At 40.0% G+C, this 26978-nt stretch overlaps 4 protein-coding genes across 4 annotated transcripts; 1 reads left to right on the top strand and 3 right to left on the bottom strand.

Annotated features, from left to right (window-relative positions):
* Positions 1–3409: 3409 nt before the first annotated feature.
* On the bottom strand, positions 3410–4330 carry LOC134644503 (olfactory receptor 11A1-like). Its single transcript, XM_063497590.1, has one exon. It carries the CDS (start codon positions 4328–4330, stop codon positions 3410–3412), a length of 921 nt encoding a protein of 306 aa, XP_063353660.1.
* Positions 4331–8876: 4546 nt separating this feature from the next.
* Positions 8877–9848, top strand: LOC134644502 (olfactory receptor-like protein OLF4). The gene has a single exon (XM_063497588.1). It carries the CDS (start codon positions 8892–8894, stop codon positions 9846–9848), a length of 957 nt encoding a protein of 318 aa, XP_063353658.1. The 5' UTR covers positions 8877–8891.
* Positions 9849–17562: 7714 nt separating this feature from the next.
* On the bottom strand, positions 17563–18480 carry LOC134644501 (olfactory receptor 6N2-like). The gene has a single exon (XM_063497587.1). The coding sequence runs from the start codon at positions 18478–18480 to the stop codon at positions 17563–17565; it is 918 nt and encodes a 305-aa protein (XP_063353657.1).
* A 7342-nt stretch (positions 18481–25822) lies between these two features.
* LOC134644500 (olfactory receptor 6N2-like) lies at positions 25823–26743 on the bottom strand. Its single transcript, XM_063497586.1, has one exon. The coding sequence runs from the start codon at positions 26741–26743 to the stop codon at positions 25823–25825; it is 921 nt and encodes a 306-aa protein (XP_063353656.1).
* Positions 26744–26978: the final 235 nt, after the last annotated feature.

Raw genomic sequence — 26978 nt, 5'->3', positions numbered from 1 at the left:
TTCAGCAGTAACTGATAAGCTTCTGCAACTATTAAAAAATGTTTTACTGTGTTGTCATTCAAATTTTTAGATTAATCATTAAAAATATTACTTTCTGTAGTTGTGTTCTAATTATTCTTTTTAAATATAGAGCACAGGATCATTTGAACTGCACTACAGCACAGTTTGATGTTCAAAAACTGGCTTAATGTTTTTAAATAATTGATCATTATTTAAAAACCAAAATGAAAAGTAAACAGATATTAAAATGAATGACTGATATCACTCTCCTCATGTATATTTCTTAATAATACATTTGTTAATAGTTTCATCTAATGTGATTGCCCCTATTGATTTTCACAATGAAATCAAATGTGAATATCCTTCTTAATGGATACTAACACAACCTCAGGAGAAATGAAAAAGGGATGAAGTAGAGTAACATGAGATCGAGTACTTAAAAAAATGAGACCGTTATCATGCCAGTCAGGTTTTTTTTTTTATAATGCAATATTTATTTGCTTTTAGAACAAAAGGAAACTGTCTTATACAGCACACCACAAACATACAATATATTTGGTTTCCAGAGAACATTACCCCAAACCCTAAGTCCCTTTTCTCCCCCTCCCCACCCCCATGCCAGTCAGTTTTTATCTTGCGCTGTGGCTCTGCATAAATGAAATAGCATTAAAATCTTGTGTTGCATAAGGTTCAGACACCTCAAAATACATTTTATTTTACAGTTGAAAACTGTATATCTTGATTTTTTTTCCAGTTTGTTTTCTGTGGAGTGTAACAAAATGTAATTTAGCTACTAGTTATTACTTTTTTTGTCTGGAAAGGATCCTTTATTTGGTCATTTTTTACTGTTTTTGTTCTGTAACCTGAAGTCTATGTTGAGATGATTTCAATCTATAGAGGCCTTCAGGGCCAGCCAGGCTTCCACGCAGAGTGTTAACCAATTGGAGAAATAGTACAGGCCCTTCACTGACACAGAATGGGGTATCAAAACAAAAACAAACAAACAAAAACCTCAGACGTGAACAACCATACCTGTTGATTATAATAGACTGATATACAATACAGCTGGACTTGAACCCTCAAGTGACGTTTTTGGTATTCTGGCCTTAATAACTAATAGGACAGTTTTTGCAAGGCGTAGGAAATCTCTTGTCTCATCTAGTTTTTTAACTGTTGTTCATCTACAACCTACAGTTTCTTTGCTACCTCCATTCACCTTGCTAAGTTTAGTCTTTTTAATGTTAGAGCCCTTGATAATAAGACTTATTTTTAAATGATTTTACAGTTTTATATTTTTAACAGAAATGTGAATAAACTCTGGAGAGGACTGCCTAGTTGGTGAACTATGCCTATCCCTATGATTGTTTTAATTGGCCCAGAGAGGGTGAAGTGGCCAGGGTGAAGTTTACCCATTGAAGTTGCCCACTGCCAAAGGGTGAGTCCCAGAGGACCAGAGGCAACAGGCAGTCAAGGCTGCTGGAGACTGGCTTTCCTAGCAGTTTCTTCATGGTTATTTGTTTGTGGGATTCCCAGGTACATCCAACTACATTTTTCCAGTATGACATTCCGATGTTGTTACTGTCAATGACTCAGGGGTTTCAGGCATATGCAGAAGACGAGTGGGGACAGCGCATCTCCTTGGTAAATCCCGCACTTGATGGCGACTTGTGCTATAGGCTTGAAGTTCGCCACACCCCCATCAAATTTTATGATTGAGGATCTTAGTGTCCTTTTTATCTTGTACAAATCTATGCGTTCCAAGATCTGTGTGTGGGGCATCGAGTCATAGGCTTTCTTGTCAATCCAGGTGATGCATAGGTTGCTGAGCCTGGTCTTGCAGTCTTGGGTACCTTGTACCAGTAGCTGGTGTGTTGTTTCTCTGGAATTCCTTCTTATTCCCTTTCTGTGTATTGAGCCATATGTCTGTTCATCTTAGCAGGGTCCATGTGGTGTGGTGACCTGTCACTCATGGTGGTGACCTGTTCATTTGTGCTGCCATTTTCCTAAATCCAGCAACACACACTGTGTCAGTTTGTGAGAGCTGGGCTCCATCATGTAAATTAGCCTCTATACATGAAGTGTTTCATGTCCACTTTAAAGGTCTGTGGTATGTAGCCCATATTTAAGATTGAGGTTTAATTTAAGGTAGGACCTCTTTGAGCAGTACTGTTGGAATGGGGTCTACTAGCTGTAGTGATAGATGTACTGTGGTCTTACCAAGTGATAGCAACACCAGGAAGAAGGAACATGAGAAGCTTTAGAAGTACCAAGGGCTGAGAGAGGAACTTGAGAAGATGTGGAGGGTGAAAGAAACAGTGGTTCACATAGTAATTTTAGGACTTGGAGTAGTGAAGGACATCCCAGATCTCTGTCCAGAAAAGTGCAATCCAAATAACACCAAAGATGCTGCACAGGACCCTTAAGCTCCTTAAGCTTATATTAGTAAATATATTCAACACCAGAGAACTTTGACATCGGTTAACTTAACTACTAATAATGTAGGTATAGTGGTCTGTTGTTTACAAACCCTTAGATAGGATTATATACTGGCAGCCATGAAGAGGACCAGATGATGGGAAAAAAAACCACACAAAAAAAAGAAAAGAAAAAACCACAACAAACTTGAGTCCTTTTTTTAGTGCTCTGAATATATTTCTTTTAAGGATACAAAGGTTCAACAATCTCACCAGCAGCACATCGTAACATAAACATCATTCCTTTGCCACAAGAAACTTGGGTTGCTTTTGCACTCTGCTGTAGGTGATGTGTGAAGTTTTAAGGTAACACGAAATTACTTCTAGAAAAAACTGTTTTAATACCAAAATAAAGCCAATTTCAGGAAAAACCAATGGTGAAAACACACTGTATTACAAGCTTGTTGTTAGCTAGCAATTCTACACCCATGTGCTACTCTTATATTTCTTATTATGTTTGAGTAATTTGTCACCTTACAGTCTGATAACATAGCAAAAGAATACTTACATATACAAGGGGAAGGTTTCATTTAACAGCAGGACCCAAATCTGCATTATTATCAACAGCTATGTTTCTTTTCCTATCAGTGCCCACGTGAAGAGCTGCTTTGATAATTTGTTTTCTTTTTGTGTTTACTTTTTTCTATTGCATATGATTTTGAAAAGTCTGTCAATATGTAGCTATAAATGTGACTGCTAGTGTAGAAGTCCTCACCAAATTATAAAAGAAGAGTTCATCACATCAATAAAATGTTGATTCCCACACAAAGTGGGAGATTGTTAAATAAATAAGTAAAAGTAAAATTGTTAAGTACAAAGAGAGATAAATCAACATTTATATAGGAGATATATCAATATAAAGAATATCTGATGAAATAAACAATAAATTTGTTTCAGGGATCAACATCAAACATCTCACTATACTTTTTTGTACATCACTTTTCTTGGCAGAACAATCTCTTTAGGTGTTTAGAAATTTCTTTCATTTTTAGTCCATATATGATTGGGTTAAATAGTGGATGATATAAAACCACTTGCAAAGTCATTATTAAACGTACAGTCTGTGAAATATCAGATTCCAGTCGAAGTATAATAACTTCACATGTACAGAAGAATGAATAGTTGAATAAAACCAGCAGGTGAGGTAAGCAGGTCTGTGCAGCTTTTTTCCTGACTTCTCTACACCTTTGATAAGATATTATAAGTATCTTTGTGTAAGTGAAAACTATGTAGAGCATGGGAAAAAATACAATATTGAGCAAAACAATCACACCATAAATAGACAGGACTCTTGAACTCACACAATGAAGTTTGTAAATTGAATTATTACAAAATATCCCTTGCAGTGTAAAGTTACACACTTTTCTAGTAGCACTTAGTGATGTTGTTCCTGCAACCTGACAAGCAGGCACAAGCCACGCTAAGACCAAGAAAACAGAGATGGTAGTTTTTTTCATGATTACAGGATATTGCAAAGGTTTGCATATAGACACATATCTGTCATAGGCCATGACTGCCAACAGTAAAAATTCTGAAGCTCCTGAAGTGTAAAGTACAAAATACTGAAAGTGACACATTGTGTGTGATATAATCTGTTTTTCAGATAAAACATCAAGCAAAAACTTTGGGTAAATGGTTGTGCAATAAAAAATAGAGTTAATCAGCAAAGCTGCAATAAAAATATACATGGGCTCATGAAGGCTTTGATGAAACACAATAAGACAAATAATGGTGGAATTAGAGAAAATTACTGCAGCATATATTGTAAAAATAATCAGAAAATAGACATATCTGTACTTTTCCACCTCTACATACCCATTAAGTGTTATGTAAGTTAAATTTAGTTTATTGTCCATTGAGTTACCTGGCTGGGAATTGCATTTACAAGATCCTATCCACAGTTCTAATGCGGCATGCTCTGTCCATGCAGTATGTTTTTAATCACACTACTTCACCCTCCACGGATTTCAGCAAACCCTCCACCACAACATGCATTCATGTGACCTTTTTTAAACTCTGAAGAGTTGTTTTGACTTTAAGGCAGCTTTGCAGTCCAGAAGTTCAGTGTCTAATAAAGAGTGGCAAAGATATGTAACTTAAAGAGCCTCTAGGCTCCTTAAGTTACCCCAAGTCAGCATGCCAGTAGTGTGGCTAAATCGTAATTCTGTTTTTGCACATTAAGTAATAGAATCAAAATTTACTTCAAAGCTCGAATTTATTATACCATCTACTTAAGGTGCTTTGACAATTGATCTCTTAGGGTAGTATAGAAAAAAAAACAACCAACACTTGATGAACCTATTCAGTCTTTCATGAGAAAAAACTAGGAGGCTTAGGTCCACTAAAGTGAAACTCAGTCTACGCAGATAAAAGTTATTAAAGCTCTGTAGTATCACATTTAATGTTCAGTGAGAGACTGAGATTACCAAAAAGCACCACTGAACGACACAGGAAATCATTCCTGCCTGTGGCCATCTCCCTGTACAACTCCTCCATCTAATACACTGTAAACACTGCAATAGTTACATCCTTTTGCACACGCTCTTTTCTTACTCGGTAATGTTTCCGTCTATTTTCTTGATATTTATTTGCAATCACATCTGTCAACCCTGGATATTTATTATTTGGTGATTTGTATATATTGTGCTATTCCTTAGGTCCTAAGATATTGTATTGTTAATCGTCTAGTCTGTTTTTGTTATTGTTTTTGTTAATGTCACTGTACTGGAGCAACCTGTAACCCACATAATTTCACAAGGGATTAATAAAGTATGTTGATTCTGATACTGATTTAAAGGAAGCGTCTTTGTTAAAGGGTGGTTATACTCTATCAGTCCCAGAACTGGATTCAGTTGGGCAGCATGGGGTGACAACTGAATAACTGAAGAATGCAATGGTTTTTAGATTTCATAGGACTGTCTTGAACAAAGTGGACATTGGCTGGGTGGCCAAGCCAGGAATGCATAGATAACCAAGCGTCTAAAACACTGTGCTGCTGAGCAGAATTTCAACAAGTTAGCATCTTGTCAGGACCATACTGTTTGTTAGTTAGAAGCATACCACTGCAACAGGCCAGACTTAGACAGTAAAGTATTAGCCAAACCTGAAGCAGCTAACTTCAGTTTGGTTTCACCTCTAGATTCAATTGAGGAGCAATCCTGCATTGTCTGGAAGGTCCAACTCAGGATGGAGCTAGGATAGATGTTTTCACTGTGAAAGAGAGGACATTTTTACCCATTTGTGAACATTTTCATCATGCATTCTAGATTAATTTAGTTACTGGTCTATTAAAAAACAAATTATCATGGTCCAGGTGAGTGCTGGGTTTTTACACAACGCTGGGATCCCCCTTCGGAAGAGACTCCAATCAGCCTTCACACCTGACTGCAATCAAGTCACCGGTATTTAAGTCCAGCACTCACAACAGACCTCTGCCAGATCTATACCTAACTTATTTTAGTGCTATGCCGTCAAGCTCTCGTTAAATCCTTTAATGTTTTGTGATTTTGCTCATGGAGTTGGATAGTGTAGTGGTAAGACTACACACCTTCGGATAGGGAATCGCAAGTTCGATTTCCACCCAGTATAAGGGTCCTGGCTAGACCTCCCATGCTAAAACCAAGCCCTGGAATGGCACGGCTATGTCTGCAGCCTCTTTACAGCTCAGACACAAACATTTCACTACATGTTGTACTTTTTATGTGACAAATAAAATTTTAATTTGATTTTGATTTCATAGTATTTTCTCTCTGCCATAGTTAACCACTTGGTCATCATGCTTCACGGCTGGAACAATACTCATCTCTGTTTGGACGCTGGTTTTCTGCTATCAGGTCAGACTCCCTTCATTGTGGCGCTCCACCTGCCTGCCTCCCTGCCAGCCTGTTGGATCAAGTACATTCTGGACTCTCTCTGGATCATTGCTCACCCGGACCCCTTGGACTCCCTCCTCCCATAACGTCTTCACCTGCAACTCGTAAGCCATTACAACATCGTTTAACCAACTGGCCGTGATTCCCTGGATTTCCACCCAGGATCCGTTTATGGACTTTTTGAATCTAGCCAAAGTTTATAGTTTAGGTTTCACGTTTCATAGTTTTGTCTCATAGTTCATAGTTCTCAACCTCACAGTTCATAGTTCATAGCCTTCAGAATTTCTTGCAAAATTACTATTCATTGTTATCAAATTAGTCACTGTAAATAAATGTATCCACGTCAATCTTTCCTCCGTCTGTGTCTGCACTTGAGTTCACACACAAAGCCTGGCCTTTTCGGTCGTAACACACTCCATGTTTTCAAGCTTACCCTCTTGTTCTTTTTTTTCTGAGGTAGTTCTGGCATAGCTTGGACTTGGACTGTTTCGGGTCATTATCTTGCTATAGGATGAATCCCTGACCAACTTGGTGCATACCAGAGGGGATTGCATTGCGCTGCAGAATGCTGTGGTAGCCGTTTTGGTTCAGGGTGCCTTTCACTCTCTATAATCTCTATATCACACTTCCTCCTCTATGTTTGGCAGTTGATGGTACACACTCTGGAACCATCCTTTCACTGACCCAATGGCATACAAAGACCTTGCATGATGAACGGAAGATTTAAAATTTTGATTACTCAGTCCAAAATACATTCTTCCAGCCTTCAGTAGTCACCACAAGGATATACAGCAATGACATCGGAATTTTGTTCGGACTGGATAAGTGTAGTTGGATGATAACGAAGAGAGGGAAGGTAGTCAGAACTGAGGGGAAGGAACTACCAGAAAGCAACATTGCAAACATTGAAGACAGCTACAAGTACCTGGAGATCCCATAGGCAAATGGGAACCATGAAGAGGCTGCTAGAAAAGCTGCAACCACCAAGTACCTGCAGAGGGTCAGGCAAGTCCTGAGGAGTCAGTTGAATGGTAAGAACAAGATCTGGGCTATCAACACCTACGCCCTGCCCTTGATCAGGTACCCTGCTGACATAATAAGTTGGCCAAAGGTGGAGATAGAAGCCAGTGACATCATGACCAGGAGACTCTGACCATGCATGGAGGGTTTCACCCCAAATCCAGCACCCTGAGGCTGTAAGCTAAGCGAAAGGAAGGAGGCTGGGGACTGGTGTGTCAGCACAACAGTCCGGGATGAGGCAGCAAACATCCATGAATACATCAGGAAGATGACCCCAACCAACCACATGCTCAGTGAATACCTCAGGCAGCAGAAACCCGAGAAAGAGGAGGCACCATCATAGAAGGACAATAGGATAGAGGAAGTGGCTGAATATGGCCTTAAAGTCCCAAGGTCAAAATGGGAGATGCCCCCTAGGGTGGTGGAGAATGACCAAGCTAAGTTCCTGTGGGACTTCAACATACAGACGGACAAAATGTTGGTGGCATAGTAGTGGTAGACAAGTAGAAGAAAATGGCCGTAGTGATTGATGTAGCAGTTCCAAATGACGGCAACATCAGGAAGAAGGAACACAAGAAACTTGAGAATTACTAAGGGATCAGAGTAGAGCTGGAGAAGATGTGGAGGGTGAAGGTAACGGTGGTCCCCGTGGTAATCGGAGCACTAGGTGCGGTGACTCCCAAGCTAGGCGAGTGGCTCCAGCAGATCCCGGGAACAACACCGGAGATCTCTGTCCAGAAGAGCGCAGTCCTGGGAACAGCTAAGATACTGCGCAGGACCCTCAAGCTCCCAGGCCTCTGGTAGAGGACCCGAGCTTGAAGGATAAACCGCCCGCAGGGGCGAGATGGGTGTTTTATATATATATATAGAGGCTATATATAAGCTTTATTTATAGGCTATAAATAAAACAACGTATGAAAAGTTGGACATTTATAGTGCATAAGCTTGATGTCCTTGTTTTTGTTAAAGTTTTTTTTCATTATTATTATTTTATGATTATTATTATTATTTAGTATGGTAGTTATCCAAGTTTTTTTACACTGAAAATGTACACAAGGCATAAGACCACACCACCTAAACTGGAAACCAAAAAACTGCTGATGAAATAAGATATGAACCCGACTGCACAAAAGCCAGGATACACTCAACAATAGAATCTTGCTACATTATTAAAGTTCTATACTAGATTAATAGAAGTTGGCTGATCATTGTCATTGTTAGCTGCAACTTATGATCCATTAGTTGTAACTGCCAACGCCTCAAGTAAAAGAGGCTGAACAATGATGTAACCGACTTCCACAGTTCAGCTCCCTCAAGGATGAGGCAAACCAATAAAACTCTTCTTCAATCCACATACACATACATTGATTGATGAGTGTACTTGTATTTGAAGTTCTGATATCTTTAAAAGAATAATACAGACAACACAGGTTGCATTTTAGTGCAATTTTGATTTCATTTCTTCATATAAACTGGTTATGCTGCTACATATTAGTTTTGTAGAATTTTTATTTTTTTTAATTTCATGGATGAGGAGTTAAATACCACATATGTAACTCTAGATGGATACATTGAAGTTAACAAGTACAGATATGTTTATTTTTGTATTATCTTTACATTATACATTATAATAATATGCAGTAATTCTACCATCGTTTACGTGATCTGGATTCATAAAAACCTTCATGAGCCTATGTACATTTTCATTGCAGCTTTGCTACTGAACTGTCTCCTTTACAGCACAAATATTTATCCAAAACTTCTGATTGACTTTTTATCTGAAAAACAAGTCACAACATATTCAGCCTGTCTCTTTCAGTTTTTTATGTTTTACACTTTAGGCAGTTCAGAGTTCTTTCTCTTGGCAGCCATGGCCTATGACAGATATGCGGCTATTTGTAAACCTCTTGAATATCCAACTATCATGAACAAAACCACTGTGAGCATTTTCCTGGTCGTATCCTGGCTTATACCTGCTTGTCATGTTGCTGTCCAAGCAACAGAGAGTGCTGAAGCAACACTGTGTAACTTTAATTTAAAGGGAATATTTTGTAACAACGCAGTTTACACTCTTCAGTGTAAAAGATCAAGATTAATTACCGTCTTTGGTGTGGTTGCATTACTAGATCTTGTAATACTTCCTATGATCTTCATAGTTTTCACATACACAATAATATTTATTGTTTCTTATCAAAGTTGTAAAGAAATTAGGAAGAAAGCTGCAGAAACCTGTTTACCCCATCTGTTAGTTTTAATCAGTATTTCCTGTTTAAGTATCTATGATGTAGGCATAGCTCGAGTGGAATCAGATTTTCCCAAAATTGCTCGATTACTAATGACATTACAAATAGTGCTCTATCATCCATTGTTTAATCCATTCATTTATGGGCTCAAAATGAAGGAAATTTCTAAACAGCTAAAAAGATTCTTTGTCATGCCAGAATCATTACGTGTATTAACTATGAAAGCTAATGTGCCGTAATTGTTATGTAATCAGTTTGCTGAAGTTACTGAAAACGTTTTTCATTTAACATAATCAAAAAGTAAAACATAAAAATGTCATTTGTACTCATTTAATTATTCATAAATTATTGCTATGATTTACTGTTGGTGTATTAAGTCCATATTGATAATAGGACAAACATGTTCTAAGTTTATTTTGTAGATACACTATTCCTCAACAAGTTTTTCTTTAGTTTCTAATAATTACAAGTCTAACAGAGTAATCAATCTTTTTAAAGAAAATGTATTTAAGCAAAATAAATGACATTAGTTTTAATTCATTTCACACATTTATTTTTTTAAGTTGTATGTTGCTGTACTCGGTACAATGCTCATCTAAACAGGATGTAATACCTACAGTTTCAGAGCTGCAGAGTTTTGGTAAGTTACAACCTAGGAGCTTTTGGGAAGCAATTAATGAAAAATGTATGCAGTTGTTTTAACATAAACATATTCATTCTGCCATAGGTAAAATGACAGCTAATTAAATCAATTTTCAGATTAATGTTTTTAAACTTTTATATTTCTTCATTTTTAAATTATTGCTAATTCTTATTTACAATATGCTATAATTGGAACATAGTGAGACATAGATTCTCCACTAAAGGAATAAGTGGTAATACTTTATAACTGTTGCCCAAGGACATCTTCACCACTTGTCACATTTTATCAGTCAGTGTGAGTTATTAACCAAACAGATGTATGTAGAAATTTTAAAAAAAGAAATGTAAAAATGTACCAATCTCATAAACCCACAATATTATTAACAACAGAACATCAAAAACATATCAAATGTTTTGAAATGAAAGTACAATATTTTACCATTTCATGAAAAATATTAACACCTTTACAGACAGATATGTTATAAAATCTACCTTCACAGTCTGCAATTAAATTATATAAATAATTTGTAAAACAAATGAAACTTCTAAACTCAATCTTAAGTTCTTCTTTTGTCAGATCTAACTATAATAAATATATAATTTGGAAAAGTAGATGAAAATTAAAACTTTTTTTTTCATGATATGACATCTTTGCCATTACTTTTGTCGTTACAGGGTGGGTTCAGAATCTTCCCCATGATATCAAATATGGTATCAAGTATTTTCCTGGTTTCCATGTATCGAGTTTGAAATTGTAGTATTATAACAACCCAATTAGTCATCATAGCTGTTATTTTATCAGACTGATTACCTTACCGTAATTATCTTAGAGATTCATATGATATTTTAATGTGTAGAGAGAGATAATGAAAATGTATTTTTCCTTAGTGTATTGATCACCTGTTCTGACAATAACACATATATAACAGGCTTATTTGAACCATAGTGGGACAGACACTCATCACAGCACTAGTAAGACCACCCTAGAACATGATAATCCGCAAAACATATCCCTCTTTGGGTATGACTGTTACTGCTTTACTGCTTTCAAGGAGTAGATGCTGTGTGTGTTCCAAGGAAGAACTGAGGTATAAACCACCAACACCTTATATGGATATGATAAGTTGTGCTACAAGTTATGAGAGTTGTGTGTCTGTGTGCCTGACTGTATAAGGGAAGCACAGCTCTGCTTCCGCTTTAGAGACGCTGGCTTGACTTTGACTGACTGGAGTCTCTCTCTTGCTGCAACGTGAATAAAACTCACTTCAAAGACACTCATCAAGTGTTTGTATTTTATTTTTAAAAAGTTCCATGACAAGATATAGGTGAATATTCATATCTGTGCATTCCCAGGTGCTGCCAGCTAAATCTAAGTTTTATCACTCTCACTTTCCCATTCAAGCAATCTCCACCACCAGCATCTAGGCTCCGGGGGGTCCTGCTCTAATCCCTCTCATAGCTTTGGTTCCGTTCCACCGAGATGAGCCATTGAATTGTAACCGCCAAAAAAACCTATCTACTCAGTCATTCCTATGTTTACTCAATTTGGAATTATGAAAAATATCTGAATATAATAACCTTTCTGTGTTGACTGTCAAGTTTACTTTATTTATATAGCACAATAATCAACAGAAGTTGACCAAAAGAAAAGAGGACACTTACATTTACATTCCAAGTCTTAAAGAAACCCAGTTCCTAAATATATTGCAAGCTGACAGGTCTGTTTTATTGTGTTAACTATTTCTTGTGGAAGGTAATTTAATTGTCATTAAAATGTGCTCAGAATTTTCAAATTGATGATGATTTATTTGATAAATCAAGACACACGGCTCTCTGCCACATAAGCTGCCTTTATAAGTTAAAAGTATCAAAATTAGTACTCAGTATCCTGTATTTACTTTGCAGTGTTTCAGACCACTAGGAGCCAAGCTTCTCATTTGACTGTCATGAAACGTCTGTGTGCTGGCAGGAGAGGACCCAAACGCAAACTAACGGAAAACGGGACTTAACTCAAAATACAGCTTTATTACTAATGGGGAAAAAAGGCGATACAAGACAATGCTAAACTAAACTGGGAAATTCTAATCCTAATGTAATCTAATTACTCAGGGAAACACAGGGAGAGACACGCAGCCATGAGGGAGGACCGAACTGAGAGAGACGCTGACCTAAATACACAGAGGGATGACAGGGATGTGAGGACACACACAGCCGATATGAATAACCATAACGAGACAAGGGAAGCTAGACTAAACGGAATGAACATGAAAACATGGGACCTTTACAATAAAACAGGAAACACGATGTGTGAGTGGAGGAGAGGCAGGCTAGAAGGAGCACGGGAAAACGAGGGAGAGCACAGACATGACGGGCTAGGGAAACGTGATGGAATAAAACACAAGGATGGGAAACCAGGCACAAGGACTCACACAACTAAATAAACACAGATGCACAGGGGGAGACAGAGGGCAAAGACACAAGGGGAAATCTAATAAACCTGTCATGATTCGGCTCTGTGGCAGGCAGGAATGGACCCAAACGCAAACTCACGGGGACAGAACTTAAACTCAAAAGCAGGGAAAACAGATCATACCAACAATACAAAACTAAACTAAACTTTGAAAAACTAATTATAATGTGCACCAGGAGACACAGGGAGAATCACACAGCTATGAGGGAGAAGGCAACACAGAACTTAGGGAGACGCGGACATAAATACACAGAGGGTCAACGAGGAAAATGGGAGCACATGGGGAACACAGCTGACACTGATAATCATAACAAGACACGGCAGGAGTAACACAACACTGACTCATACTGACGGGAGACTGTCAAAGTAAAACAGGAAGTACACAGGGGCGCAGACAGGAGGGGAGGAGAGAACACGGGGAGAGCACAGACATAACGGGCTGGGGAAAACATGGGATAAAACAAAAGGAGGAGAAACGAGGCAAACGACTCACAGATGCGTGGAGACACATGGGGTAAGGTCACAAGGGGAAATCTCATAAACAAAACTGAACAACCTAGGAATCATAGAATAAATAAAGAACAGAATACAAAAACACAAGAAAATGACACAGGACCATGACAAAATCATAGTGAACAGAATAACCTAGGAACCAAATAATACAGAATGATCAAAAATGTATGAAAACTAAAAAAAACTGGGTTTCAAGACCCGGGACCATGACATTAACCCTCTGGGGTCCAGGGTATAATTGGCTGCTTTTGACTACTTTTGATTTTGCCTCTATATTTCTATGGCGTTATTTTAGTGTCTCTATTCTGAGCGCACCTAAAAAAAATTGCAAGCGCAAATGTTGCATGTTGAGGAGAAAATTATTTTGCCAAACAAAATTCATTTCTGCGTTCAAGAAATATATTTCAGTGTTTGCGATTATCATTACACACAATAACAGCATTTCGTCCAAAACTCAAATGAGGCAGTGGCAGAGGAACGCAGGATGGCAGACTTTAAAATATTAGTCTTTCTGGATCACAAAATAAACTGATGTTGCCGTATAAACTTCAAATATCTGCTCAATTTATTGAGACATCACATATTTGATAAAGTGCTCTAGCTTTTTCGGAGATGCCTGTTACCCACCAGCTGGACTGGTATCGGGCATACCGGGAATTTGCCCGTTGGGCCGATGGTAATTTTTTGTTTTTATGTTTGTTTTTGTAATGGTATAAACAATGAAAGGTGGTGGATTTGCCAGTTGGTCATGATGGACTCTGGGCTGGACCAATTACAATACATCCGTATTGAGATGAAAAGGAACGCGCATAGACTGTGCCTATAACACATATGTGGCACACACGTATTACACATTTACAGCATCTAGCAAAGACAGGCGCAATGATGACAATAATTGAACTAAAAAAACCACACAATCAGTAACATCAGAATGGCTAAATATACATTATATGTGTTTTGTACAGTGTTGGGAAAAAATGACACCAATCTCTCCCACAGGGGAATTGTAGAAAAGGGTAGAGGCCAAAGGGGTACTCCGTATTTATAGGGTTGCACCAAAGAAGAAGAAGAAGAATGAGGAGGGGCTCTAACTGATAATGAACATAACTACAGCCCTGGAGGTCCTAAAAGTCAGGTATAAAAGGAACGTTTTGGGGTCTAGAACACATTTTGTGTAATTATAACAATATGTAATTTATGACCCTGTTACACAAGAACCCAAACTTCTGATTGATTCGTGACCGATCCTTCCACTCCAACACATAACTACAGTGTCAGACGTGCACACATCGTCAACAAAAATGAACTGGGTGAGTTTATCCTTCACAATCACAGTTGAGTAAAACTATCTTATATAAAATGAAATATAAAAAATATAAAATATAATAGCAATTAAATGTTGGACCATGAGATGCTTAGAAAAGAAAAAAAAAACCCAGGGGAGGGGGGAAAACAAGCCACTAAATTATCCAACATTAACCCATGCAAGTCATCCTGCGCTTAACCTAGTTGAGGTCATTTTTGTCGAAGACAGAACTGCTAACTAGCATTCACTCATTCATGTCCACTGTATTGCCTTCTCTTGCATGTTGATTACCATTATAGTTGGCCTCGGTGTTTAGACCAGGAGGAAGAGCATCATCACTCTGCAGTATTGCAGGATTCAGCTTTCACAGCAGGGAGTTGATGAAATCCTCAGCAAGTTAAGGGATTTCGAATGCCATTTTCTTACCACCATGCTCTAACTTCATCACAGCGGGATAGATGAGGAATGCTTCCAGGCACATAGCTGTAGCCTTCTTCATGACAGGACTCTTTCTCTTTGCTGTTGTAGTCGGGTTGAAGTCAGGGAAGAATAGAAGCATGGTGTTGGTGGAATGCTTCACTGGATATACTTTGTGTGCACCTTTGAGAATAGCTGATCTGTCCTGCCACCGTAGCACTCTGAAGATAAGGGTACATAGCTTCTTGGTGTTAGCGTCTGTCGTACATCCAATGTGTCCGTTCGATGTCAAAGTGCCCTCCAGCAATGGAATCCACTTAAGCTGGGCATACACTGTGTGATTTTTTTCAGTCGCGTTATCCAGCTTCTACTCAAACTGCACGATTGACCCGCAGGGGTTTGAAGTTCGTAGGTCACGATGCAGGGTCTCACACTATACAGCCCGATGCTCTGATGTGACCTGAGTGCTCACACTGTGCGTCCATAACATGAAGAAAATCTGTAGCTCGCTCTCCCTCTCTCTCCCTCTCTGTCTTTCACTCACATAGACACGCACACCGCCACCATCAACTTTGCTAAATTGCTAATGAAAAACGTTGATCAGGCAGCTGTGATTGAGTAGCAGTGTCCATCCAACTATCTTCACGGTTGTTGTGGTCCTGATAATTTTGTGAGGCCACATCGAAAAGGCTCGGATGAGCTTGCCAAAGTTCTACAAGTTGTGCCTCCATCGCTTGTGTCCAGATCACACGCTGCACTGCTGTGCTGCCCCGTCTTTTCACTTTCATTTCTGTGTTTGCGCGTGCGCAGTGTGAGAGACTGCGTTGACACCCTCACAACGGCCGACAGGATTTCAAACAGGTTTGATTTTCTTACGACCAAACGATTGATGATCGGGAGCTGGTCGTGAGGTGTTAATCGCTTCTCGTTACCCCACGTATACTACACGATGCACGACACACGATGAAGGCGAAACTCGGGCCGATCACCAAAATGGTTGTACGACTGAAAAATCGTCTCAAAATGAGCCAAAAATCGCACAGTGTATGCCCAGCATTAGGGAGATTAGCCTTGATGTAGCCAACAGCCCTCTGTCATTTCTGGTAAACCAGCTAGTCCGATGTTATTCCTGCGACCCCTGGACTCCAGATCTGTGAGCTTTGTAGCGAGTTGGTCAAGTTGTTTCTTTAGATTGATAGTCAATCGTCTGTCCTCTCATGCAGCTGCTTGCACTGAATCCACTCGGTCTTGAGTACACTTAGCCATTGTAGCCACTCTCTCGAGTTCGCCGCTAACATCATTTACCAATACATTGGTCTTTTGAAGCTCTGTGCATAAGTCGTGTAAAGCAGGGACCAAGATAGAGTCCATAGCTTCTCTGACTGCCGAGGCAACTATTGCATTGAGGGACTTTTGTTGTTCTTGAAGAGCTAGAAACTATGCTGGCATCGCTGCCGAAGGGTTACGTCACAAACTTAATTTCTTAATTGCTGAAAATGCATGACAATTTCTGTCCAGTCATACTTGTCCAATAATTCGAACATCACAATCAAAAAACAGGACATGCTCAGATGAAAATGGTTTTCAGATTTGCAGTCATCAAGTGAAATTTTTTAAGGTATGGGTAAAAAATTCCTAGCAGTAACACGTTTGTTGACAATAGATTTTAACCATAAAAACATTTTAAAAAGCACTTAGTCATGGTAAAAGTGCTGTATGAATATGGATGTTATTTTGTGAATAAGACTTCTTGTGGAAAGTGCTTTGAGTGCATAGAAGGGTGCTATAAAAGTACCAGTCCATTTATCATTTGTTAAGATTTTTAACTATATTACGTTTATAAATAATGAGTTATGGAAAGTTCAGAAGAATTTTTCATTAAAAAAACTAATTTTTTTAAGTATTGTAAACTTCATGTAGCTGATGGAGGTGATTTTGCAAATGGTCATGTGGTCAGCCGTCGACCATCACAAGTCACAACGTGAGCGTGTGTCAGTGACTGTCTATCGTTCCTCTACAAATACTACCACATTACATGAAGAGATACACCAAATGGATAGATAGACAAATTAAAGGCTTCACAATGTTCTGATGATAGGATCAACAGAAAAATCTAAATTTTTACCCAGAGAAGTGTAAATTTTAATCGTTATATACAGCTTATTTAGCTGCATAAATATATATAACTGAGAAAACAGAAGACACTGTGATGAATATTCACATGCTTGTCAGCATCAAAGAGAGACTTCTACTAATTGATTCATTCTACTAAATTATTTTTATGTGAATATACAATAGTAAATAATAATCTATGACAATAAAGAAGGGAAAATGTGAAATGCAGGCATATAAGCTGTTTAGAATTTAAACATTACCAGAAACAGTTTAAGAAATTGTTTGTCTTTGTTTTATGACCATTTTGTTGTCATCAATATAAGAACAGAAATCAACATTTACATAAATGTCATGACATTTCTATAAATTTGATGTCTTTTCCTCTGTCTTGTATGTAAAATCAGAGATAAGGTACTCCATTATCTAGTTTGCATTACAATTGCAAATGATATGCCATACATTTGATAATAGGGCAGTAATACCAGTGTTATTAAACTTGACACAACAATATTTTGATATGTTTAAAAATTTCATTCATTTTGAGTCCATATATGATTGGATTTAAAAGAGGATGGAATAAAATTGACTGAAACGTCAATGTCAAACGAAGAGTTTTGGATAGATCAGAATCCAGTCGAACTATAATTACATCAAAGAAAATAAAACAGGAAAAGTTGATTAACACCAGCAGGTGGGGTAAACATGTCTTTACAGCTTTTTTCCTCACTTCTCTACAACAATGGTAAGATATTCTAAGAATCCTGATGTATGTAAAAAGTATGAAAAGCAAAGGTAGAAATGCAATGTTTATCAACATGACCACACCATATATAGATATTGCGACTGAGGTCACACACTGAAGCTTGTGAACTGAATTGTTACAAAATATTCCTGTCAGAGTAAAGCTACAGAGTTTGACATTAGAATACAACACACCCAGCACTGAGGTTTCAAAAGCAGGTATAAGCCAAGCTAAAATCAGACATACATATATAGTTATTCTATTCATAATAACTGGATATTGCAGGGGTTTACATATAGACACATACCTGTCATATGCCATTGCTGCCAACAGTAAAAATTCTGACCCAGCTGAGGTGTAATATAAAAATCCTTGGAAAAGACAGAGTGGATATGATATAGTCTGTTTTTCAGACAAAACATCAGATAAGAGCTTCGGATAGATAATCATGCTGTAAAAAACAGAGTTGATTAACAAAGCTGCAATAAAAATGTACATTGGCTCATGAAGGTTTTTGTGAGTCCAAATAAGGCACACTATAGTGGAATTAAAGCAGAGTATCAGAATATATAACGTGAATATAACCACAAAATAGAGATACCTGTATTTGTGCAATTCTGCAAACCCACCAAAAGTTACCAGTGTTACATTTATTTCAACATCCATTGACAAAAACAAAAATGTTACTGACTATGGAACTATATTACATAAATGGTATTCAAGAATAACAAATGAAAAGGCAACTGTTACTGTATTGAAATAATATATTTTCAGCTCTAAACTAAGAAAGTAAGTGACTGACTATATGGCTTTGTTTTATTAGAAACCTTCCATCCTCTATGGGACTCATTAGGTTCTCCACTAACATGTAAACAACTTCAGGAAATCTGACCTATAAACATCTGATCTGATGTTTATATCACTGTGCAATTCACTGAATTTGCCCATGCATTGTTTTTAAATCATTGAACTAGTATAGGCTTACTATATACGCAAAAATTAGAGTGTATGAAAAAAGGCTAAAGAAACCTCTTAAAAAGGAAACATTTTCTTTTTCTGTTTTCCATATGTGAATGGACATATCTCTCTGGGTTTCCGGACAGAGATCTCGGATGTTGTATCGGTATCAGATCATTTCCCCGAGTGCCCCAATTAACATAGAAACCGCTGTTGCCGTGACCCTCTACATTTTCTCAAGTTATATGACTATATAACACTTTAGTTAATATAAAGCATAGAATTGAGGCACTTCAGGTAACTTCATTCTTACACTTGGGTTTCTGCTGCCTGAGGTATTCACTAAGCACACGGTCTGTTGGGGCCATTTTCCTGATGTATTCGTGGATGTTTGTTGTCTCATCCTGGACTATGATAATGCATGGTCAGGAGCCTTCTTGTCTTGATGTCACTGGCTTCTATCTCCTCCTTTTGCCAGCCTTTTTTGTCAGCCTTTTATGCCAGCAGGGTACCTGATCACAGGCAGGGCGTAGGTGTTTATAGCCCAGATCTTGTTCTTACCATTCAGCTGACTTCTCAGGATTTGCCTGAACCTCTGCAGGTACTTAGTGGTTGCAGCTTTCCGAGTGGCCTCTTTGTGGTTCCCATTTGCCTGCGTGATCCCCAGGTACTTGTGGCTGTCCTCGATGCTTGCAATGTTGGCTTCTGGTAGTTCGATCCCTCAGTTCTGACTACCTGCCCTCTCGTCGTTATTATCCGACTACACTTATCCAATCTAACTGAGTACTGACAGGGCCTAGAAAGAGAGTGCATATTTCTCTTACGATGTGTTCACACCAAATGCGATAGACGCGACCAGAGCGTCAGGTTTACATGTAAAGTCAATGGAGGAACGCGATGAAGCGCGACTGGGGGTCCCGCGAAAATTCAGAAGCAGATTTGCGTCGCGAAAACGTTTGAAGCATGAATAAAAGTACGTGCGGCAGTTTGTGTGGTGCATTTTGTGCATTCGCGCATATTGCGTCTACCGCTCGAGTTGGAAAAATCTGAACTCCAGCTTCAAGCCGCGCCGCGACAACCAATCAGGAGCCTGGTGACGTGATGCTCTGACCCTAGTTCAAAGGGGCAGGTCCAGCCAAAGCCATTTAATCTTCATTCAATATGGAGGAAAGGCTCATCAACGCCGTAACAAACCACCTGGAGCTGTCCGACACCAGCTGCCAGGAATGAAAAGGACCGAGCTTGGAGGAAGATGTGTGAAGAGATCGGGCAACCTGGTAAGTTCATTCATTTCTCTTTTGAAATTTTTGACTGACCCGGGGAAGCCACGCAAAAGCTAGCAAGCCTGCCTACTGTCCCGCTATTTTCCTACTGATGTACAAATACCTTTCCACTAACAAGATAATGTGCTTATTCAGAGGACATCTGCAGGAGAAAGTGGAAGAGCCTCAGGGACACATACTCCAAGGAGAAGAGAATGGAGAAGGAGAAGAGGAGTGGGTCTGCAGCAGGATCAGGGAGGAGATGGAAGTTCTTCGCTGGCATGGGGTTTCTGGACCCCTTCCTCACCCCGCGGGAGACTAGCGGCAATATGGTGCGGACCGTGGAGAACATCCCCCCCGAGGACCAGGGACAGCCCGAAGAGGCAGCAGGGGAGTCCCAGTCAGAAGGTATGTTTACAATGAATTAATGTAGGCAGTTAATTTATGCATGTTGTCATATAGGAATATATGTTATTGATTATTAATAAACAGCACACAGTGGTCCCGCTGTCCATCCTTCACTGCCTCGCTTTTTCGGAGATTTTTTTATTGCACAGTACAACTGTCAACAATGCGCATTGCATTCTGCAGCCTGATTGACAAATCTCCTCCGTGTCATGTCTCCTCCACTTGCCAAATTTATTATGTTTGGTTTTGATAACTATCACGTCCAATAGAAAAAACAGCACAAAAACACCCATAACTATGACCCTCATTTGAAAATAGACACCTGCACCGGGAGGGAAAAAAGCGCACAAAAGTGGCGCGCAGACGAAGAATAAACGCAGCATAATAATACTTTTACGTTTTAAAATCTACAAAGGTTTGCACTTTGAGAATCAACTTGTGAGAACATTGAGTAATGTTCATGTGTGTGTGAAAAAAAGTGCATAAAGTGCGTGGCGAGGGGCTAGTTATCGTGAGAACCCCTGCTGCAATAAATGAGGGACCACTGTATATTGTCACGGTCCGCAGTGGCAGACCATGTGGAGAGTGTGTGGAGGACTCCAGTGCAGACACAGGCGAGGACACAAAACTAAGTTCGAACGCAAAGCGAGCCTTTATTATGGCTGATGACATGGAGTTCAAACAAGGCAGAAGCACAGTGACGAAACTAAACTATAACTAAACTGGGAAACTGATACTATGATAAACTATGAAGACACAGAAAACCATGACTATGAATACAAAGACTGGCCGTGAAAACATGGAGGGTGGGAACACAGACGATGCGACACGGACTGCATGAAACACTGAGACTAAATACCCACAAGGATGCTTAAGGGAAGTGGAAACACATGAGGGGGAACAGCTGATACTCATGAACCTAATGACAGGACAGGGAAAGTGAAACTACATACGATGAACAAGGAACACTGGACTCTTTCAAAGTAAAACAGGAAACATGGAGATTAGACACAACATGAACTTAACATAACCACACAGACATGAAGCATGACAGGAAGACGCACGAACCAGGGAGACTGAGTATAGGGGGGGATGACAGAAAGAACTAAGAAACAAAGGACTAAACAGCAACCTAGAAATTAACTAGACGAACTAACCTAGAGCATAAATGAATACAAAAGATACATAAAAACTTAAACACTGGGTCACACGACCCAGGACCATGACAGTATATACTTTCTCTATGACTATTGTTTTCAACCTGTTAACATTTAATATTGTCTTGACAGAGCCAACTGATTCAGCAGCAGAGCCATCCCCTGTTGCTTCTCCTGGCTCCCCAGTCCCTGGTCCCTCCGCTCCTGCTGCTGCACTCACAGGTATGTAACTGTAGCAACAGATGTACAGCAAGCACTGATAGCTTTTTACTCGCTTGAATTCCCTTGTGATTAGCTTTACTAAATATCTACAACCAACCTGATTATATCCTGTTTTTTTCAATGTTGAAAAGGAAAATCTAGTAGCAGCCTTCTCATTTCTGTGTTGTTTTGTGCTTTGTTTTACAGGCCCACAGAGGAGGACAGCTCCGAGGCGGAGAAGGGACGGGTCCCAGGACAGTCCATCGGCGGTGGAGCTGGCCATCCTGGAGTCCCTGAAGAGGCCACACCAGTCTCCAACTGAGCATTTCCTCCTCAGTCTTTTTCCTGTTCTGGAGAGCATGCCACCTCAGACGAGAGAATTTATTAAGAAAATTTTTAAAAAGGCAGGAATGCTCTTTGGAGGTTTGTGGGTGGCTCTTAAAAGAGCCGTTGTGGGGAAGTCACTGGGACTTCAAATAGGCTATTCTTTTGGCTGCCAAGACACTGTTCCCTCCGCCGAGAAGTGGGCCATGAACTTCTCCCTCACCAGGACAGCCTCTCTGGAGGAGTTGTTGGCTGCTACACAACCCAGGCCTTGCAACGGCCAGAATTAAACCAGATCTAAATAAAGCAAAATAAGGACTTTATAAGATAGACCTTCTGAATATCACTACAAAGATTACCAACAGTGGTCGTCATACCACAGTTTGATATCAGCAAACACCGAGAGCATACATTGATATGACACCACAGCCATGCTATCATTGCAAACACTGATAACTTAGCATAAATCGAATTAAATCAGGACTTGATCAGACCTTTTGAGTATCACTAGAAATATTATAAACAGTCATCTCCATACGACAGTTTGCTAACAGTAAACACCGACGGCATTCACTGATAGCTACCACATCCATGTTATCAGTGTATAAACTGATAGTTTAGCATATATTAGCACAGGTATCAATAAAGGACTACCGTATTAAACATTTTTACTAACCGCAGGCAGTAAAATCCCACCTGCAGGTGGGATTGAGCGCCTGTAGTTGGTGTCTAGGAGGGCGATGCTTGGACCGACGCGGGACAGCAGCTCCTCAGACTGGGCGAGGGAAAGACGGTGGTACCGCTGAAAGCGGCCATCATCCAGGCGTCTAATACCCAAACTGCTCACGCTTCTGGAGGACCAGATGGACCCAGGTACGGCGAGGACGTCCTTTACGCCTTTTATGCTCTGCTCTCCACAGTAAATAGAGAAGGGAGACTCTCTCTTCAAACACTAGATCGACAGCTGCCATCTTGCAAACATACCGTCTGGCAATACTTTCTCCCACATTTCCGCTTCACGCGCGTGAAAATTGCATATTTTGAAGCGCGACCAGTTCGCGTTGGACGATCTTCTAGGTGCGAATGTGCACGCGACCAGCTAGGGGCGTCTGGCGCTTTTTAGTCACGTCTATCGCGTTCGGTGTGAATGCACCGTTATATTGCCTTCCCTTCATTGGCTTCCCGTTAATTCCAGAATTGAATTCAAAATCCTACTCCTCATATAATTCAGAATTGTTGTCTAAAGGCAAAGAAAGATGCCCAAAGGATTTACTTTACCAAATGGACCATCCCAGCCTTGCCATATTGGTCTATTTGATTCGCCTTTGCTTTTATTGTTTATTTTATTTTCATTTGCTGAACATGACTGGGGAAAGAAAAGGGAGAAAGAAAGAGGGAAAGAAAAAGAGCGGGGAAGAGGGACGGTGATAAAGGGCAAAAAACAACAAAACAAACAGACAAAAAATACATATATCAATCACCTGGATCACCTGTTGAGAAAGAAAAAAGAGAAAACAAGCAAAAAAAGAGAGCAATATAATAAACAACATCATCGCGTTGATCTATGTGAATATAACAGTAAATACTAAATTATGAATATTATTGTGCAGCACGTAGGATCGACAGTGCACAGTGTGCTTTGAGGTAGCAGCCAAAAAGGGTGTAGTTTGTGTCTGTGAGCACCCGTGTGTACACCTGTGAGCATGAGCGCGCTTGTATTTAAAAGGTTCCTTCATGTAATGATCTGCTAGAGGGTGTGGGGAGCCATGAAGGGCATGAAGCAGGTATGGAGGAGATCAAGGCTCCAGACATTCAGAGGCCCCAAGAGCAAAGGAGACCAAGGAAGACCAACAGAGGGGCAGCCGCGCCACTGTCCCAGAAAGAGCTGAGGAGAGTCCCAGATGAGGGGTCACTCAACAGCCGCGGAGCAGAAGCCAGGGGGGGTTGCAGTGACGTGCCCGTGAGCTCCGCCGGCAGCCAGCTGTGCTAGAGTGACCGAGCCCCAGGCCAAGAGGCCGAGGGCACCCCACCCCCGAAGGAGCCCGAGCGAGCCCCAGGCCCTGACAAGCAGCCACCAGGAGTGAGCCGCTGGGGACCTGGACGCCCATTCCCGGACACAAAGAACCACCAACGCACCGATGTCTGAGGGCGTCTGCCACTGGCAGGGGGAGTGGTGGGGGGAGATAGGCCTCCATACCCTGGAGGGCCTGAGATGTCCCTAGAGAGGTGGCGTCTAATACCCAACCTGACATATAGACACAGACAAACAGGCACACACAGATACAAACATCCATTCCCAACCTCATGCTCTCATATGCAATTACTCAGCACTCACCCAACATGGAGGCATACATAAATAGACACTGTACACACAATCACACTCCCCAAGCCTACTCTATACCCCAGGTCTAGGTACCCTTCCCCCTGGAGGGGGAAACTGCACCCAGACCCAGGTAGTGTTACCCTTTTCCCTGGGGTGGAGAGAAGCAGACCGCCCCGACTCCGCAGCAGCGGGGAGGCCCCACATTCCAGACCCCAATCGGACGGCCAACTCCAAACCTCCCTCCGCCCGCTCATATGTAGTGTTGATGCATGTGTGTTCTAAGGTGCATTTAAAACCCAGGAGGGCATGGAGCTACCTGCCAGAGAGCAGCAGGTAAGTGCATAGCGCCTCCTGATAGCCCTCAATGTATACAGGTATTTAAAATTGAGAGGTGGGCAACGGCACCAGGGGTGAGGTCGTACACCCTGATGGTCTTCTGGATGACGTGTAGCGTGCCCACCCCCAAGATCCTATATGTATGTGTAATGAGAGTGTGAGTAATGTGAATGTCTAAGTTCCGTCTCCGGGCTGGGGCCCTGACTGGGCCTTGGGAGCTTGGGTCCTGGTTGGTGTGTCGCCAGGGTTGTGGGCGGGTGGATGTATGGGGGCTCAGCCCTGGCGCAGGATGCCGCCGGTGTATCGAGCCACCTGGGGGGCTCTTCAACTGGTGGGGGAGGCTGTTACATCTTGCAGGAGGTCTCCTCTCTCCAGGAACTGACTCTGCAGGTGGGGAGAGATATAGGAGAGGTGGAGGAAGAACTCAGCCTGGGTGTCTATTGTCTTGTGTAGTCTGGAAGATAAGTGGATGACGGGGTGGGTGCAGTTTTCTCTGTGGTGAGGCCGGGCGGCGCTGCTGAACTGGGCCCCGGTCCGGATGGGCCTGGGCCCCTTTTCCCTGGTGGGTTGCAGAGTGTGGGGGTGCCTACTGGGGTCATATATATATATATATATATATATATATATATATATGTGTGTGTGTGTGTGTGTGTGTGTGTGTGTGTCTGTGTGTCTGTATACATATATATGGATAGATGTAATTGGCATGTGATGATTCTATTATAATATATTGATTTGGTGTAGTAAATTACAGACTTTGGTCCCCACAAAGTAAGAACCACACACACACACACACACACAAGGCCAGCGGAATTTGACTCTTTTTACTAAATCATTTTCATAACAGTGATTAATAATGTGTGATAAATGGAAAAGAAGGAAAAACCTGAAATCCAAATATGTTTAGACTTTAAGCATTACCAGCATCAGTTTAAAAAGTTAAATATCTTTGCTTTATGACCATTACATGTGTCAGCAATAAGAGAATAGACATGAACACTTACATAAATGCCATAAATAATAGTTCAGTCATTTCAGTGTTATTTAACTAGACACAACAATATCTTGAGATGTTTAGAAATTTCATTCATTTTGAGTCCATATATAATTGGATTTAAAAGAGGATGAAATAAAATCAACTCAAAGGTCAATATCAAACGGAGAGTTTTTGATAAGTCAGTTTCCAGTCTAACTATAATTATATCAATGAAAATAAAACAAGAAAAGTGAATTAAAACCAGCAAGTGGGGTAAACATGTCTTTACAGCTTTTTTTCTTACTTCTCTACACCTTTGGTAAGATATTCTAAGAATCTTGATGTATGAAAAAAGTATGAAAAGCAGAGGTAGAAGGGCAATGTTTATCAACATGACCACACCATATATAGATATTGCTACTGACGGCACACACTGAAGCTTGTGAACTGAATTATTACAAAAAATTCCTGTCAGAGTAAAGCTACAGAGTTTGACATTAGAATACAACACACCTAACATCAAGGCTTCAAAAGCAGGTATAAGCCAAGCTAAAATCAGACAGATATATATCATTATTCTATTCATAATAACTGGATATTGCAGGGGTTTGCATATAGACACATACCTGTCATATGCCATTGCTGCCAACAGTAAAAATTCTGAACCAACCGAGGTGTAATATGATAAACCTTGGAAAAGACAGAGTGGATATGATATCATCTGTTTTTCAGACAAAACATCAGATAAGAGCTTCGGATAGATAATCATGCTGTAAAGAACAGAGTTGATTAACAAAGCTGCAATAAAAATGTACATTGGCTCGTGAAGGTTTTTGTGAGTCCAAATAAGGCACACTATAGTGGAATTACAGCAGAGAATCAGAATATAAAGTGTAAATATAACCACAAAATAAAGATATCTGTATTTGTGCAATTCTGCAAACCCACCAAGAGTTAACAATGTTACATTTAATTCAACATCCATTGAATGAACAAAAATGTTATTTACTATACAACTAGATGACATAAATGGTATACATTAAAAAACAAATGAAAAGACAAGTCTTAATGTATTGTAGTAATACTTTTCCAGCACGGAACTAAGAAGTAATTGGCTCTGTGGCTTTGTTTTATCAGAAAACTTCCCATTCTCAATGGGACTCATTAAGTTCTTCAAGAACATGTAAACAACTTCACCAAACTTTATCAGTTGATATTTT

This window comes from Pelmatolapia mariae, linkage group LG16_19 (genome assembly GCF_036321145.2).
Source record: "Pelmatolapia mariae isolate MD_Pm_ZW linkage group LG16_19, Pm_UMD_F_2, whole genome shotgun sequence".
Taxonomy (NCBI): Eukaryota; Metazoa; Chordata; class Actinopteri; order Cichliformes; family Cichlidae; genus Pelmatolapia; species Pelmatolapia mariae.
The sequence above is the reverse complement of the archived record's forward strand: the minus strand, read 5'-3'. Positions and strand labels throughout refer to the sequence as shown.

Coding starts and splice junctions, on each gene's coding strand:
- LOC134644503 (XM_063497590.1), bottom strand. CDS start 4,330: ATGGACAATAAACTAAATTTAACTTACATAACACTTAATGGGTATGTA.
- LOC134644502 (XM_063497588.1), top strand. CDS start 8,892: ATGGATGAGGAGTTAAATACCACATATGTAACTCTAGATGGATACATT.
- LOC134644501 (XM_063497587.1), bottom strand. CDS start 18,480: ATGGATGTTGAAATAAATGTAACACTGGTAACTTTTGGTGGGTTTGCA.
- LOC134644500 (XM_063497586.1), bottom strand. CDS start 26,743: ATGGATGTTGAATTAAATGTAACATTGTTAACTCTTGGTGGGTTTGCA.